This window comes from Lonchura striata, chromosome 5 (assembly GCF_050655825.1).
Source record: "Lonchura striata isolate lonStrDom1 chromosome 5, ASM5065582v1, whole genome shotgun sequence".
NCBI lineage: Eukaryota > Metazoa > Chordata > Aves > Passeriformes > Estrildidae > Lonchura > Lonchura striata.
The window spans coordinates 8,547,894-8,566,243 of NC_140707.1; the positions used below are offsets into that span (position 1 = coordinate 8,547,894).

The 18,350-nt window shown below is 39.7% G+C and overlaps 1 protein-coding gene across 2 annotated transcripts; it reads right to left on the bottom strand.

Annotated features, from left to right (window-relative positions):
* Window positions 1-266: 266 nt before the first annotated feature.
* On the bottom strand, window positions 267-12,997 carry LIN7C (lin-7 cell polarity scaffold C). Of its 2 annotated transcripts, none has more exons than XM_021539049.4 (5): window positions 12,938-12,997; window positions 7,875-7,993; window positions 6,733-6,804; window positions 6,174-6,383; window positions 267-3,744 (listed from the first exon to the last, which is right to left on the bottom strand). In XM_021539049.4, exons 1-5 carry the CDS (start codon window positions 12,972-12,974, stop codon window positions 3,589-3,591), a joined length of 594 nt encoding a protein of 197 aa, XP_021394724.1. In that variant the 5' UTR covers window positions 12,975-12,997; the 3' UTR covers window positions 267-3,588. The 2 variants fall into 2 exon arrangements, with proteins under 2 accessions (XP_021394724.1, XP_021394723.3); XM_021539048.4 differs by lacking the exon at window positions 267-3,744 and adding an exon at window positions 3,751-5,188.
* Window positions 12,998-18,350: the final 5,353 nt, after the last annotated feature.

Below are 18,350 nucleotides of genomic sequence, written 5' to 3' on the forward strand. Positions count from 1 at the left end.
AGCTGACTTCTCAAAAATGCAAAAGGTTCAAACTACTTTTTTCAGCACTCTTTTTCTCCAGCAAATCACCAAACGTTAAGTAGAAAAGGAAAGACGCAAAAGCAACCAGGAGACAAACTAAGCACAGATTTCAAGTTTCTCTCTTTGGATACCCACACACACACAGTTGTTTATGTTATGCCCCAGAGACTATAAACAGCCAATTAAAGCAGTCTGGAATCTGGACTCAAAATGGAAAGTCAGAAGAAAAACACACAAACACAATGTGTGTGAGACTGAATCTTTATTTTTCTGTTGCTAAAACCCAAAGATCCTTCACAGCAGCAACAGATGCAGAAGTTACTTGCAGAAATGATAACTCTTCTTATTATGTTTGTATACCCATGTATGAGAAGTGTGTAGGGACTGCAGGTTAACACAGCACAGGCAATGCTCAGTAGTAACAGAAATCTGGTTTCTTGGAATATTTTAATCAACCCTTTCCCTATTAATAAAGGGTTCTTGTAGTATCAAAGATGATTATGAATTAGTTGGCTGTTATTGATTTATTTGTTACTGCAATTTAAAAGCATTTTATCAAATTCTACATGTACTATTTATATGCCCAGCTACACCTCTCCACATTTTGCAGTAGCTGACAAACCAGAGCCAAATGCTACAATTCAGAATGAAAATGCTACTGCATTTAGCAGCTTTAGCTGCAGTGAAGTAAATATTTCATTAGAGTAACAAAACACACTTTGTTCAGTAATACAAGGGATACGGTTTGTAAAGTGAACATTCCTACCTTGTATCCATACCTTTCTGTAATATATATATTTATATATGGCTCTAAAACATATCTCTACTAATTAGCAATTAAATTAAAACACATCCACAATTGGTCTAACTAGTGATTTTGGTCTCAATACTTTAAACATTAGTTGTTCCATAAAAATATACAATTCAACAACATGGTTGTATCAGTAACATGAAGCTTTTAGAAAGATGCCTATGACATAAAACCAACCATGCAATTCAGTGCTTGATGTCATCTAACTGATAAATATTTATATTGCATTTTCAAATTACCAGTATCTCCCAAACTTCTCTTTGCAGGCTTACCATGCTTACAAACATGCAGAAAGCAAGAAAGCAATCACATTTCTCACTTGCCCATAGCAACCACATTTTTTTTTCTCAAATAGATCAACTGACAAAGTGCAAGCTTCAAACTGCCATTTTTAGATTACTAACCTTTTCCTTTCTTTCACATACTGCTTCTTGTGAAGTAAGACTAGGGATTAGCCACACAGCAAGAACTGCACTTTTCAGTTTAAGCCTCTAAAAAATCAAATTACTAACAGTCAATTAGGATGTACTCCTAGCTGCCATACAAGTGAACTGATACCCAGTAGACAATGAAGTTAATTCTTGAAAAGGTGTAGCTTAAAAAAACCCAAACCAAACCCCTAAATTACACAAGTACACCATCAAACCTGGTAGATTCCAAAAACGGATCTCTGTCCAGAATTGTTCAAAATGTACACAAAACCCGTGCCACCATCAAGAATCCATGAGCTAAGACAGTAATTGTTCACAGATGGAGATGTCCTTATTTAGCAGTCATGATGTAGTAGAAACAAGAATCCCCCAAGTCAGAAGCAGTCAGTAATAAAACCCCAGACAAGTTCACATGTCACAGTAACCTGGCATACAAGACTCAATAACAATCAGTAATTTAGGTACTAACAATTCCGGAACCAATACATTCAATATGGAAATAAGACTGCAATAACAGATGCTAGGAAGACAAGAGTAGTATGACAATTAGGATGAATAATTCTTTTCCACAGCACAAAGGGGAACATCTGGAATTCTTTTGCACTGCATTTATATATCTTCTGTTTCTCAATATAAAAATACATCTAGAGAGTCAATCCAGAACTGCATACAGCAATTATGTTTTCCCCCATAAGTGCTTTAGAATTAGTACAAAATAATGTAAATTACAGGAATGATTGTTGCAAATTTGTAAATGTTGGCTATTACAACATCCATTACGTAAGAACACTAACTGTAAATTATTTACAGGAGAGGTAATACAACTTCCAGAGTAGTGAATTCAGAAGTGTAAAAACAATGTACTTACCAAAAACATTACAAAATCTGGTATCATTATCAGCTACACAGTAGATTATGATTACATTTTGTAGTTGACATAACAACATATTCTTAAGAAAAGTGCCAAAATACTGCTACATAAGAATCTTCTATTTTTTAAAAAATCAGTTAGCAAAACCCCTGGCAGATTCTATGCTAAGTAATGTCAAAAGAAAGCAAGAAAAAAAGGATGCTGATTGTTCAACTTTGTCTTATTAAATGCCTTAGAAAGTGAATTTACAGATTTTTCATATTTAAAAGTCTGACACAAGACTTACTATAAAAGTCTAGAGAAATATCACCATATATGCTTTTCCAGGGCATTTTAGGCCATTCTAAACCTACACATTGCTCCAAAAGTGTGGAACACAAGGAGACTGAAGACATTCTGAAACTGGCTGAACTGTTGAGGATTGTTGTGATCAGTGGCCAAGTGTCCTGCCAGATGCCAGTCACCTCCAGTGCATCCAGGGCCCCTGCTGGGGTCCACACTCCTGCATGTTTTTAATTTCAACCCAGGGGCTGGGACAGATCACACTCAGCAAACCATTCAAAGGGACTCAGCAGGCTGGAGAAATGGGCAAACAAGAGTCACAAAGTTCAGCAAAGAGAAGTACAAAGTCCTACACAGGGGGAATAACCCTGTCCACCAGCATAGACTGAGGACTGAGCAGCCACAGAGCAGCCTTGCAGAGAACAGCATCAAGCCTTGAGCCACCACAGGCCCCTGCAGCAAAGAAACTCAGCAGTCCTCTGGTTTGCAGGGAAGGAGCACTGCCAGCAAGCTGAGGAAGGGGACTCTTCACTCTGCTCAGGCCTCCCGAGCCACAACTCAAGCGCTGGGTCCAGTTTTGGGCTCCCCAGTCCAACACAGAAATGGGCACACAAGAGTGAATCCAGTTAAGGGCCACAAAGGTGTCTGAGTGACTGGACTATCTTACAGACAAGGAGAACTTGTGAGAACTGGGATTGTCTCTCTTGCCTGGAGAAGAGAAGGCTCAGGTAATCTTACCAGCCTGTGTCAATGCCTGAGAGGAAGGAGTGAAGGAAGAGAGGAAGAGCTCAACTCTTCCCAGTATATCTAGTGATGGACAAGAGGGAGGGATACAAGTGGAAATAACAGAAGCTCTACTTAAACATGGATCTTCATAGTGTAAGGGAGAGCAAAACACTGGAACAGACTGCCCAGACAAGTTCTGGAGTTTCCATCCTTAAGAGATGCCTAATAACCCAGCTTGTCACACACCTGAGCAACCTGCTCTAGCTGGCCCTCCTCTGAGCTGGACAATGGGGCATAGACTAGATCTAGTCCCTCCAACCTCAACTGTTCCATGATTCTATGGAAAGTACAGGGTCTTATGACAGGCACTGGATCAACTGAGTCACAAAGAAACTACAAAATGCAAAAGGAATATATATTTTCTCTTTAAGTTATTGCATACAGTGTTAATTTTGCTGCCTTCGTTTTGCTGATCTCATCTTTTCAAACCTCGACTCCATTTCTTCCAGGACTTTTGGTGTGTATCGCACAACTAGTTTAACCTTCCCTTGAGCTGCCTTCAGCAGTTCTACTGCTTTCTCGTGGTGCTCACCTTCCACACTCTGTGAAGTACAAACCAGTCAGCATTAGTAGAGACAAACTGAAACCTGATTTTTACATTTTTTGTGTAACTCTATATATGCAATTATATTAACGTATTTATTTATATGTACTCTATTTTCAAGACTGCCTAGGGACAATTAATGCAATTTCAGGACTTATGTTTAAACAAACCAAGTGAGGCAATAGTAAAAATGCTAATTAGTATTAGCAAAAGAATAGTGCAAAAATATTAAGATTTATGCTGAGCAATTAAATTCTGCAATGACAACCTTAGTCACTTATGAAATTACACTTAAAAATCAAAAGCTTCAGGAGAATACTTACTTAATTTTTTTTTCCTTTCACATGTATTTTAAATTTAGCAGTCACCCTCAATTTGCTCATTAAACTGGCACAGACAATTGCAAGATACCTGCCTTCTTGATGTTACCTTGCATCACAACAAGGCAGAAATGGTGCATGCTGGGTGCATGCAATGGAGCATCTAACATGTAGTGTGTTGCTTATCTTAGTGCTCCAGAATCTCTCAGCAAACCCAAAACATTCCAGTTCATTTCCTCTAAACTGATTATCAATACCCTAACCCAACTCAGGAAGACCACAATAAAAATGATTTCCTAAACCAAATCTCAGAATTTCTTAGAATTATATTAGATTCATCTCGCTACAATTTTTAAGCAACAGTTCTCAAAAATTGCATCCAATACATTCCTGCAGAGCATGTATTTTATCAGCAGAACTCCCTTCTCCCAAACGTATGAAACACAGTGACAGGACCACTCCAAGCCTAGGTCCCACCAGTGCTATTAGAAGCTAGAAGGCAGGTGATGTACCTGTTGATTGGAGGGCTTCCCTGTTACTGTAAAGTTACTTACAGAAAGAAATACAACAGTTAAAAAAACCCAAGTTATTTCTCTTCTACCAGACTTAGACAACATATACATTTGGATGCTTTCATTTTTGTTATTCAGGTGATGTGCAGGCTGTTCTGTTTAAAACTGGTAATAAAAGGTTTGTGGAGTCCAGTTTAATTGTATGAAAACACCTAAATTCTGGAGTACACTTAAGATCTCCCACCTGAAAAAAACTTGGTTTTCAGTCATATTCGCTGCAGTCTTGGCAGCTGCATTTTCTATTATTATTATTGAAATATAAATTACAACCACAAGAAGATGCCAGTTATGTATTATAACAGGATTCCATCTGTAAATATCAGATGACAGTGATTTTTCTAACTACATTAGCATCCCTAACAGCAATTTATGCACTCACTACGTTCTTACAAGGGCTACATATATTTATACATGTGCATGCTAGCTGCATCAACTGCCTGATGATCAGGTTCAGTTTTGGGTGGAGTGGTGGTTGTGTTGTCTTTAGGAGAGTCTGTGGATGAGGAAGGACTCGTATGAGGACAGTTTTGCACCAGTCCCTCAACGTTCCCTAAAAACAGAAGGCAAAGGCAAGGACAGCTGCATCACTACAGTTATGATTTCTCTTAAGCCTCTTGAAGAGGACAGCTGGACTCCCAGGTAACAGCCAGGAGCCAAGTATGTCAGATTTGTGCTAGCCAGGAGCTCCTAGAGGACAGACACCCAAGATCTGTACCCAGTCACTATTCCTTTCAAGAGCCAAAAACCCCAGAATCTAGTTTGATCCTCAATCTTAAGATTAATATTTTATTACCTCTGTAAACCAAATTTTATTTTAAGCCTGCATAGAGCCTCTCTGTAAATAAAAGCAAGTGTTTGGGAGATATTTACATGCATTCAACTGAAAGCTGTCTCAAGCCAAAGCCTATAACCTCTTCTTTCCAGCCTCCCTTTGTTTTACTTTTTGTATTATTAATTTTTCAGAAGAGGATACTTACTAAAAAACAAATCCAAATCAGCACTTTAGACACATAATTCTTAAAATACAGTAAAAAGCTTGCTTCTGAAGTTCAGTATAGTTAAATGGAAGGAAAAAAAAATACCATACAAGGCAACACCACCTTGAAGTTCCACCTCATTACAGCTTTCACCATGCAGTAGCATTTTTACTATGGGAAAAATGAGAATCTGGTCAGCCAAAAGCAACATAGCATAATTTACTACCTACCTTAGAATGTGAAGAAAACTATTAGTAAAAATCTGCATCATGAAAATTTGATGAAAAGGGAAGGCAGTTTATATTTTACTAAATATATTTGACTACATTTATATAACCCCTCAGAATCTGAAATACCCATATAGATAGTACAGTTCCTTTTTGAGACAGATAACCAAAGCATAATCCTAAAGAAACCAAAGCAAATTTGTTTTGGGAGGACAAAAAGAGTTTTGTCAAGATTAGAAGACACAAGGAGCTTGTGCCATGTGTTCTCTGTACCCCCTCAAATGGAAACAAGCAGTCACTGCTATATACGGAAGAGAAAAGCAGCTCCTACCACTCCATTCACAGAAAGCAGCTGGTCTCCACGTTTGAGGCCTCCATGTCTGTCAGCTATACCTCCAGGGATAATCCGAGAGATATAAATTGGAGAATTTTGTTCTTTGCCTCCCATAATGTTGAAGCCAAGACCTTCTTCTGTTTTGGGTAGTTCAACCACTCTGGGATGAGAATGACCTTCGCTAGCAGCAAATGCAGCTACTGTGGCCTGTGAGAAACAAGACTTTCTCATTAATAGGAAATTAAACACAGTCCTTTTAGCTAGACACAGTGAGCACGCTGAAAATGTATTTCACCTCAAAGTATTTGCCATGTTAAGACAAATGAGAACAATTAATTCCCTACATACCAACGGTAGCATGAAAAATTCAGAACTTCAAGAATAAAACTGAAATGAAAGAAATTTAAAAACCATGAGTCTTGTTTATACCTTTCAATCTGTTAAGCTTATCCATTTTATCAGATATCTAGATAATATCCTTCTGAATTTTATATAATCTTCTGCTTCTGAAGTAATGAACTACTGTATATTTTGCAAGTTATAGTTTGGCTTTTACCTTTGCTGTTGCATTAGCTCTAACTTCGGGGCTACTGCTGATATCCACAGTTTCATAGACATGTTCATACACCTTTAGAGAAAAAACAGTTTCAGTATGAATAGAACTGATATCCTTCTGCTTCGGAAATGTAACAAAATACCAGGTGGAACTCAAAACTGTGTAAATTAAAAGTACACACCTCCCTGACTCACAAGAAGAACAGGCCATCTAACATTCTATGAAAAAACAACTCTCACTATTTTTATTGCTCAGTCTCAGCCTAAGGCTCCTCTCCTTGCACAGTACTCAGATCTCATGAGGACTTTGGGAATGCTGATGGCTGGACTGGCCTGCCTGACTTGAGGTATTTTCTCTTGCTTGATTCCAGCTGGAATTCTTCAACACTGATGCATACAGAAACACTTCAGGGCACCTCTTCAAGGCTTTGCTGACAACCCCTCCCTCCCCACAAGCTCTCAAATTTTCCTTCAATATTAGCAACTAACTGACTATTTTAAGGAAAAAAAGGATTGCAAACACAGAGACAATAAGAATACTAATGCTCAGGAGCTGCTTGCACTGCAGGCTAACCCACATTTTCTCATCTCCCTGCCAGCCATTTGTACTTGCTAAGCAACAAGTACAGTGTCCTCAAAGGCATGATAGATGACATCTGTATCTACAAACAGTTTAAAAAAAAAAAAAACATTCCAGCTGCTATCATTGTATTAACATAAGCAACAGCAATAGCAAGGCACATTCAATCACCTAAAAATCTCCAAAACACTTGATGGAAGATAAGGTGGCACAAGACTCCACCTAAAGATAGCATGGATTTAGCTTAAAAATAAATTTGATACTTTGTCTCTTCCTACATACCAACTGGATAACATCATGTTAGCTGCCAGTAAGGATAGACTCTCAAAATAACCTTTAAGAAGTGATTTGCTACTAAGCCATTATTTTATGTGTATAAAATATGGTGTCCCAAATTATTTAATTTTGAAATGACTTAATAATAAGGCTTGTTCTGTTAAGCTCTGTAAATTAAATATGCTTTATGAAGTTCAAAATCAGCTTACTGCAATGAGCACGAAAAGGAAAAAGTAAATCATACTGGTCTTTAACTGAAGGTAACTGCTTACCCCAGGTTAACTTACCTCTCTTACAGCATTACAGAATTCACTTTGCAGAACCCTTTGCAATGCCTGTAGCTTTTGTGGTGGCACTTCTCCACTTCTCTGTAATTTTTCCAGCAATTCAATTGCTCTGCAGATGTCTATGAAAAAAAAAAAAAAATAAAGCACTAGTAATGAGGAATGCCTGAGGAATCTCAAGGTATATTTGATTTTTTTTTTAATTAAGTTAATTAATCAGTCTGTGTGTGTGCACTTGCATACACTTTAAAACTATGCTTTAAGTTTTGTTACCCACAAAACTATGCCTTTACAAAATGCTCCAATAAACCACTGTACTTCCAGCTTGTTATAAATCAGCCACAACAACAACCCTGTAATATATCTGGACATATCCCTGACATACGCATATTGCAAAGACAATCCAATTTTTCCTCAAAGGACTGAAATATTGCTATGTGTATTAAAGTAGTGGTAGTGTACCCTTCATAATACTCTATGGAGGATATTTTGTTAACACCAGCTATAATATTATAAAATATGCTGTCTAACATGCCTTTTATATTCAAAAATATGTTAAATAAGGTAGACTCAATACTTCCCATAGAAGAGGGCTGAAAACTATCTGGCCTATTTCTCTTCCCTCCTCAAGTGCTTATAAAACCAACCGAACTCCTTCTGATATTCTCAGCTGAGAGACAACATCTCCATAGTCTAGAATCCTGAACCCCAAACCTCTTTCAGTTTCTTGAAATTTGTTCCTAGGAGTTCACGTTGTCCATTTTGTCATAAATGCTGTTCTGTGTAATGAACTCCATGAAGGATTTGACTCCAGACCAGAATGATTCAAGACAAGCACCAAATGCAATGTGAGGTTCTCTTGGCAGCGCCAGGAGAGCAGGAATACATTCACATTCCTCACTTGTACTTCCAAACTGTTACAGTCATGATTATTCTGAAACACAGTTCTTGAGCAGAACTAGAACAGTCTCTTAGAAAAGCAGATAGAAAGGATGACTTTCATTATCACAAGAACAAAAAAGCAGTGATTAATCTAATATATAAAATTATGCAGAGAACATTTTAGAACAGGATGAAGTCTGGAACACTGCTGGTCCCAAAGGCATTACTTCCTTTTTTCTGTAATTAACCTCTGGGTACTCATTTTTTGTGTGAATGCACAGAATGACACCACCTACTCAGTGGTATCATGGCAGCACAGAGGATGTGCAATAGCCATGAACTTCTAAAACACGAGTGCAAAAAGGGAGCCCTTGTGTAACTGGATGAGAAGGTAGCAGGGTGCATGATCTGAAATGAGGCTGAAGTGCACTGGCAGGACACAGTCAGGGCAATGGTCTGTCCCTTCACAGGAATTATCACCCTACAAGCCACTAGATCGAGACCTGCTCATGCAGTTGATGGAACAAGATATACCTTAACCACACAGACTGGTCACCCATGGACTGGAAACAAAGCCTTCATGGGAAAACACTCAAGTAGCAAAGCCCCAAGACTCAAATTATTTCTGATGATAGTTCACATTTCCATGTGCCATGAGAACTTGGTGTTTTCTGGCAAGCATTTCCAAGTTTTACAAGCATCAGCTATATCCAGCAATGCAAAACCAAAAGCTAAATTATCTACTAATAATCCCATGTTCTACAGTGAATGCATTTTTCACAGTTACTATTTGTATAAATGCAAAATGAAAAAAAAAACACCCACACTTAAAGCTTATTTCCCAATACATATCTTGAATTTAATTCAAAATCCACAATAGTTGGTGAAATTAAAGACATTCTAGATGATGTAAAATCCCCAGTGTTCTTAGTAACCCCTGTGTTCAACAACAGCAGTACTGATTAATGTAGCACTTAATTCATGAAGTAGCCCACTGATCAACTTGAAGAGCTATGATCAAATGGCAGTGGCAGCAATTCCAATCTGACAACACTCCACAAATTAATGACAAACATCTGGCAAATCTATAAACTACAACACCACTATCATTTCAATACTTGCAGATGTTTTGAGACAAATGATTAGCACATGCACATAGACTACAGCTCCACATAGCCATTCTTGAGCCTATGGTCTATGAACCACGTTAAGATGTACAAACTTGTGATCAGATTGATTAGGATTCTGCAAAAAATTTCAAATGGTGACAACAATGTACTGATACAAGGAGTAGCTGTAGAAATGAAGGCATCAGAATTCCATGTGATAATTTCTTTTTTTCACCTTTTATGTTTTGTCATTAAATTAGACATGCTTCATACCCATAGCTCTTAAAAGACAAAACATTTAATGGCACAGCACTTCTTACCCAAAGGTAAAATCAGTTTGGGAATCAGCTGTGTCTTTCATTAACTACAGACTAAGAACACAGAATCAGCTTTTCAAAAAGTGATTATGATACACTGAACTGGATTCATATTAGCTCAAACTAAAGCAGAGGACACACTTTAATAAAAAAGTGTTTTCAGATCAAAGGACCAAACTATTGCTAAAAAGTAAAAACTCAGAGTAGTCAAACAGCATGACAGCTAGATCCTCAGTACTCAATACATCTGGCATCACACCACGCTTCTTACTCAGGTAGATCGAGACAATACATGCCATCAGCAGGACCCTGTTCCCAGCAGTTGTTTTGCTGCATGTTATTGAGAGGGTCCCATTACACCACAGTGGAAGTGCAACTGAGCACAATTTTCATCTACTGAACTGCACTGAGTATCACAAGCCAAAAGCTGAATATTCAACCTTCCCCAGCAATATTGCTTTAGGAAAAAGAGTTTTGCTGGGAATAAGGGGCAAAACACACCTTCTTTCATTTTTCAAGAAAAGCTTGTTGACTACTGTGTTGAGGTAATTTGCTTCCTCCTGAATTACTAGCTGGAATATGATCAGCTTTCAGCTGTCTTCCTCACAATATAAACACCATAGCTTAGCCAACTGTTCAGTGCCAGAGATCAAAATGAACAGTACAGAAGTGTTCCAGTGATGGATTTCAACAAGGATCCATGTAGATGTAACCCCAGAGGTGGACAATTAAAAAACCCAAACCACAAAACTAACAGTAAAAAATAATCCATACATAATCAAAAATTTGCTTTTCTTTTCATCTTTTCTTCCTTTTTATACCAAATTGCCTGATCTTCACAAATCATTTTTTGGGATCACTAGATTGAAATTCTGAAAAAAAAGAAGCATCTAAACTAAAAGAATGTGGAAGCACAAAAGCCAGCAAGGTGGCATGTGTGACCAAAACACAGAAAGAGAAAAAACGCAGCACTCTCACAGGTTAACCTTCTGATTAACCATCTCTACTGTTTATGTGCAACCAATCTAGATTCCTGAGCTATATGTAGAGTTAGCACAGGTCACCACTAAACTGTACGAAGAACTGAAATGTTAACTGTGGTTTCATTCCTGCCCTCTGGTGACTGTGGGTGGTGGTGTTTGCAAAGCAGCTCGGAGGAGAAAAGACAAGAATTTTCCATTGCCCCGGTGGCAAGCACAAGATAACGATTTAAAATCGGCTCTCTCCACACTATTCCCTTTTCTTATGCTATATGCCAAAAACATTAGTGAGCTCACTTTCAAGCTAATTATGACTCATCAGCAGGTTATGTGCAGTCAACCCCACACAATTAACAGTTACTTATTTCGGTAAATAAGGCTCTTGCTTCTGTAAGTCCATTAGAAGGTGCTGTCCTTTTCTTCCTTCTTTAAAAAGACCAACAGCTCCTTTGTCCCACTTATCCTTAAGTAACTCTGCAGATTTGTTTGTTTTCACGGACAGAGCACGGTGGCAGGGTAATGAGGTGAAGGATGGGACCTGAGCCTTAAATCTGCAGATGTCCAAGCACAACTAATCCACTGCTGAAGCAGCTGCCCTAATTAACAAGCTCTGGAGTAGAGAGAGTAGATGAGCTGTGAAGCAAAGACCTTACATAACTCACTACTTACAGGCCAACTCACACGTTACAAGGGGTTCCCTGGTGGAACAGGAAGCAGGGCTACCAAAAAAAGAAAAACTGAGCTCTTCAGCAGGTAACACGGTAGTACCAGAAAAATAAAGTGGGTGTGTACAGTGTGTTATACACCTACAAAAATACATCTAGCACCAAGAGCAAAAGAGGTGGTACTAGTGGGAATGGTAAGGGGATCACATCTACTTCTGTTTTCCTTTTCAAAAGCATTATTTCTATTAACAGTAATCATTTCCCATGTAAATTTCATTTTTCAGTCCCCACTGTCCTAAATCCATACCAACAAATCAATCATCGATACTTTTATAAAAGCATCTGTCGACCTTACACAGTACCAGATTGAAGGAAATTTATAATTATTTCTTAAAATCCGTGGATAAATCTCACAAACATACCACACAAAAATACCCAGCTAGGTTCTATGCTGTATCTGTTTTGCTCTTCATTTCAGTTACATGCTGCATGCATTAACAATACAAATTAAGACTACATACTAGAAAAATGGGGTGAAAACATAAATATGAGAGAGTAATAGAAGACAATCATGAACAAGTGCAGCGGGATCCCTGCATGTGTCAGCCGTCTTCTATAAAAGTAATTATACCTAACACACAGCTAACCGACCGAACTCTGAACTCTAAGAATTCTGCCGTTCGAGACGAAGTTCTCCCACGCGAGAAACAGAAACCGAGAGACGGCAGGCTGAGTAAGAGCATACTGAAGCGTTCACAGCAGTGAAGGCAGACACAGCTACAGAAGGCCTTAGGTGAGTGCCCCCAACTGAGCTACAAACCGAAACGCGACAAAAACCTCCGGGGGCTGCAGAGAGCAAAGCCCAACACGTTGGCCCCACCGAAGCGCTTCCCAGAGCCAGAAGCGATGGAACCCTGCTCAAATCACATCAGCTGTTCGAATCAACCGCGGCTGCGCCCGGCGGAGAGCAGCGGCTTAGCTCCTGCGGCAGGACGGGAGGGCAGGACGGCAAGGGCGGCACGGCCAGTGCTGTCGCCGCCCGGGGCTCCTCCGCCACCGCCCGCCCCCGGCAGAGAGCGGAGAAGCGGCCGTGCGGGCCGCGGCCGCCCTCACCTCTCTCCAGCCGCACCGGCTCGCCCAGCGCCGCCATCTCGTCCTGCCCGGCCCGGCGGAAGTGACGCGGCGCCGCCGGAAATGCGAGGCCGCGCGCGGCCGAGGGGCCGGGCCCGCAGGGAGCGCGGGCCGCGGGTCCCCGGGGCCGACAGGGCCTGACCGCCCGCCAGGGCACCTGGGCGTTATTGCTCTAGACTGTGCGACGCCCAGATCCTGCTGGTAATTTCAGCAGAAAATGTCCTCTCCGTTTTCGTCCACATCCTTTAGCGTGACTGAGGACTATTAATACAACACCTGCGAGGGCAGGTCTTCCCGTGCACCCGGAGTACCCCCGGAGACGGGACATATACTTACGTTAGCTGTGTAAATAATGTTAAATATACGTACATATACATACTCATACAGAGAGAAATGTCTGCCTGGGCTTCAGCAAGGTTTTTGACACTGTGCAAAAAAAAACTCTGTCCACAAATGAGACAGAAGAGTTCTGCAACTCCATTCAAATAGTGAACCCTATAGGTCCGTGATACAATATTGTATTCTATAATAAATATTATATATATAAATAATACAAAATTATATAATAACATGGTGCAAACAGTATATATCTTATGCATAATAGGTATACTTTAATATCTATAAATATATACACATATAAATACTGTTCTGCCTGTGTGAAATGGGAGATATGCTTTATATTTCCTGTTCAGCACCAGTTTAATCTTTGTGGGGCTAATATATTGAATTTATCATCTGCATTAAATCACTGCAAGTACAAGCATGACACATGTGAGTTTCTTCTGGAAAAGAGTAGGGGAATGCTTCAGAACATGTATTTATATGCTCTTAATTTATTCTGAGGGTATAACTCTTCCCATCTGGCTTTGATTTTGTCTGCATTTTGTATTTTTTGCTTTGAAAGAGAATAGCTCTCAACAGGTCTCAAAGTGTCCACCAATGTGGCAGTGATGTACTCACTTCTCTCTGTGATTTATTTTCATGCCAGTTTCTCTCAGTCTGAGGGCTGCTGCACATGCATTTCAATGAAAAGGTCATATAAATAGAATTCTGCAGGTGAACAAAATTAAATCCTCACAGACTAGTTTCCGGCAAGAAAAAGTGTTTTAGCAACCAGAATTGTAAAATGCTTCTGGAATAAAATCCAGATGTTTCTATCAGTGGTGCAAGAATGACCATTTCTGTTAGAAATTTTAAATAACCTGCTCAGACTTTGGACAGATTAGCTTATGGAGAAAAATGAGTGTTCAGCAGTATTTCATCAATCCCAAGACTTTTCCAAAGGACATATGTAAGAATACATGTTTAAACATACCGCTAAACTGTCATTATTCTGACTTCAGTAAAGACTAAAGATTCAGAGGTTAAAGCAGCTGCTTTAAACTTCCTGTAGACCCAGTGACTTGGACAATGACATTACAAGAATAAGAAAGTCCAAAAAGCAACTTTTAAGTAGTGCTGCCACTGTCTACTTGATAGTACTCTCCAACTTAAACCCTATCACTCAAGCAATTTGCACTGGTTTATACCTGCAGAAAAAAAAACCCACAGCAAAACAAAAACAAAAAAAGCAAGCCAGAACAAAGTTTCGGTTTTTAGGTTTTCATCTGTGAAGACTGATAATGTATAAGTTAGCAGGAGACAGTATTCAAATTCTAGTTGAAGAAGTGGAATGCCTGTTCAGGACCACAGTGGAGGGAAGAAGAATAGGGCTACAGATTATACAGGAACAAAAAAAAAAAAAAAGCCACACATACCCACTTGCTTTTTCCTTTCTGAAGTAACATTTTAGCACACTGCTGCCTTTTTGCAGCACTGCCTGATTTTTGCAGTGGTGTCTGAAGTTGCAAAGGTAGGCATTGCTATAACAGAAGTATTTTAGTGTGGTTTTTAATCTTCAAACAAAAAAAATGTATTTAAAGAAATAGCCACTGTGGAAGTTCCAAGTCTGTCTCAATGCACTGGAAGACAGTGAAATGCTGAGTCTATAGAATTTTTCTCAAGAAAAATTCAATCCATAAATGAATGCAGACAGATAAAAGTATTAAACAGGACAAACTCTTTGTGCCATTTTAGTCAGGAAAACCAGATCCCAAACCTGGCACTCCAGACGGAGCCTGATGTGTTTAGAAGTGAATGCAAAGAAGCAGACTTGGCTGAAAAACTGATATCCATTTTAAATTAAAAAAACCCTCAGTGCTTATTTTCACTTGCATTAAGATAAAACCAGGATTAAAATTTTGAATGATAAACTAGAATGAGAGAAAGACTGCAGAATATCTAGAAATTTTGTAGCTAGGAAGCTTTAGGAGATGTTATACAAAGCAGGGAGTCAAATCCAAAGATGTCACATCTGAGGTCAGGTTACAGGGCTAGTGCATTTTCTAACATTTTTCTATCATCCATTGGCTTTTTGCCCCTACCCCTTTAAATGCTTGCTTTTGTTTCAGCCCAGATCAAAACCAACTACAAAAACCACAGGTTTCCTTCTTCATTGTTACAGTAAAAACAGTAATCTGCAGTCTTTGCGTGAATGTAAATTGACATGTGAATGCAAAATTAAACAGTTCCATTCAAAGAAAGAGGCAAGTATATAATCAGTCACAGAAATCATAAAACTATTTGTAGCCCCCACTTACTTCTAATTCCAAATTATCATCCTAAAATACCTATTTCGAGGTGAATAAAGTGATCATGAGGCTATGCCTATTCTGGAACTGCTCCAGCATTTCCCATCTCTTTCATACCTCTTATTTTAACCAGGTATTCCTGCTTGGATGTACCAACTTACTGGTAAACATATTTCTAAGAAGCCTACTCCGAATTTGGCCAATAGCACACTTTTTATTTTCATTCATTTCATTCTTTTTTCAATAAATTTGTGCAACAGCTTCACAGGAAGTTCTCTTAGCACAACTAAATTACTGCATACCTTTAGCCTTTAATGTTTCCTGATGAGGATATCTGAGGCCACACTCTGTTCATGCTGGAATATGTTAGCATTTCTGGAAGTGAATATAAAAAAATAAAATATGTAGCTGAAGAGGTGCTAAAGATTTTGTTTAAATACTTGAGCTGAAATACAGCAACTAAGTATCCATTAACAGGTTTAGAAAATACAAATAAAAATTTCCACATTGGTGGCCACCAGACTATATTAATTTTGCTAAATAAAAGACGTATCTTTATTTTAAAAAGTCCAGCTAAAAAAAAATTAAAAATCAGGATTTGTTGTAATAAGCAGCTGCACTTCTAGCTCTGCTTTAAAACGAAGTTTTCTAGTCTTTTCCTGTTGCCTGCCCCAGGTGAGTAACAAGATCCTGGTGAGATAATTAGGCAGATTGGCTCTGAGGTTCTTACCCTGCCTTGGCCAGAGCAGGGCTGTGGCAACAGATGCCTGTGCCTGCATGTGTCAGGCACGGGCTGCTGCTTGCTTCCTAATGGTTCCTTGATATGGCATCCCTAAAGAGGCTGTAATCCTTGTTTGCTTTGTTCTGCATTGCTTAATATCCAGTGACTCAGCAGCATTCCCTGCCACCCACTGGCATATCTTCCCTGTTATTTTATACATTGTGAAACAGCCACTGATTTCATTTCGCGGGTGAGAAATGAGCCTGCCACACATAATTCCCCAGCATATTATGTGGGATCTTATCAGGGAACTTCACAGCCCCAGGAAAAGTTTAGCTGGCATGTCAGTAAAGGCTGTGTTTTGTGGAAAAGAAAATTTTAAAGTGTTTATCCTAGTGATCATACAGAGCAAAGGAACTCAAGGAAATGGCAGGGAAAGCACCAAGGGATACTTACCCTGTGTGTGATGAGCAGATGCTCCAGAAAAGACACTGAACAAGCTGTGGAGCAGCACTGCCACAGCCTGGAAGCTTCTCCAGGAACAGGCAGTCAAGGCAGCTGCAGGTGTATCCCTGCTCCTTGGGATAGAGACCCAGCTGATCCACCTTCAGCACTGAAGACTTCAGAAGGCTCATAAGGCTCTTTTTGCTTTGCTCCATGAGATTTGCTTTGCTTTTGAAGACTGGTATATTCAGCTGTGTAACCCTCTCCTGTTGTCTTGAAATAAATTAAAACATGTTAAGAATGACCTCTCTTACCAACACCTCTGCATGGATGTAGCTCTCTAATCTAGCCATTAGGACTTTCCCCTGGGAGAAGCTAGCCTTGATAGCTTGCTAGTTTGAGTTAAATGGCTTACGTGGTAAGTGGCATTTTGTTCTCATTACACTAAGAAAAGTCAATCAATATAAAGCCCATCAACGCATTAATATAAAAGCAGAAACCAAAGAAAACTGATATTAAATAGAAATCCAGGATCCATTCTATTGAACATTACAACTCAGTTTCCTGAACTAGAGTTGACAATCCACCAGTAAGTGTCCAGCAGGGAGTAGCTTTGCTGTGATTATACTGACTAGATGATTTAATAGGTCTTTTTCCACTCTAATACCTATGACCATATGAAAATCAATGGCAGCTCACTTAGTGGAAGTACCTTCCCTCTCTTGCTCCAGATGCATGGTTTGAGCTACCTGTGCAGAACAATGCTAACAGAGATGCCAGCTGCATATCAGCTCCAGGGGGAAAGCCTCATGCAGAAATTCCAGGCCAAAACCCAAAGGATTTCCTCTGAACTCTGAAAAACACCACCTCCTTTCCTTTGTAGGAACTTCAGGCAGAACCTTGCCCCAGGAGAGGAGAGAGTGCCAGCTGTCTGCCACAGAGCAAGGTGGGCACCAGCTGGCAGGAGAGAGATCTCTGCCCTGCACCTGTCCCCTTTTGGGACACAGGTCCCTGGCCATTGGTGGGAGGGGATGGGACAGACACTGAGGTGTCCCCTGCAGGCTTCTCCTCCGTTTCACAGCCCTGAGAACACCTACCTGAGCAATGTGCCACACAGCCCAGCCACATGCACTTACCCAGATGAATTCTGCTGACCACCCTGTCCCACAGGCCACTGTGCCTGAGGAGTGGGAGCAGCTGCCCCCTCTGTATCACCAAGGTTTCAGTGTACTTTTCACTTCTGAGCTGTAATTTCATTCCATTTCCAGTAGATGCTACTCTACTCTAGATGCTTGCTAACCAGGAATTGCTCCTTACCCAAATACCAGACCTCGACAGAAACATTTATTTGTGCATTTTCAGAATACTGGAAAACATCTTACTCCATCAAAAGTTGATCAGTGGTATGACATGTTTAATTAACAAGCAAAAAGGAAGGAGCAGGGCCATGTCTACCCATTGAAGCCCATGGTGACAAGCCAATGCAGAGCTCAATAAATTAAAAACAGTTTATAAACAGTGGCAGGACTATGGCAGATCACATTATACATCAGCAGTGCTGGTAAACAGCATGGGTGTAGGAGAAGCAATAAAAGCTTGG

What these genes read in the sequence shown, in the direction of transcription:
- LIN7C (XM_021539048.4), bottom strand. Translation starts at nt 12,974, where the DNA reads ATGGCGGCGCTGGGCGAGCCGGTGCGGCTGGAGAGAG. An exon ending in GCCGGTGCGGCTGGAGAGAG is followed by an intron (nt 7,994 to 12,937) that starts GTGAGGGCGGCC and finishes TTTTTTTCATAG; the next exon opens with ACATCTGCAGAGCAATTGAA. An exon ending in TCTGTAATGCTGTAAGAGAG is followed by an intron (nt 6,805 to 7,874) that starts GTAAGTTAACCT and finishes TTTTCTCTAAAG; the next exon opens with GTGTATGAACATGTCTATGA.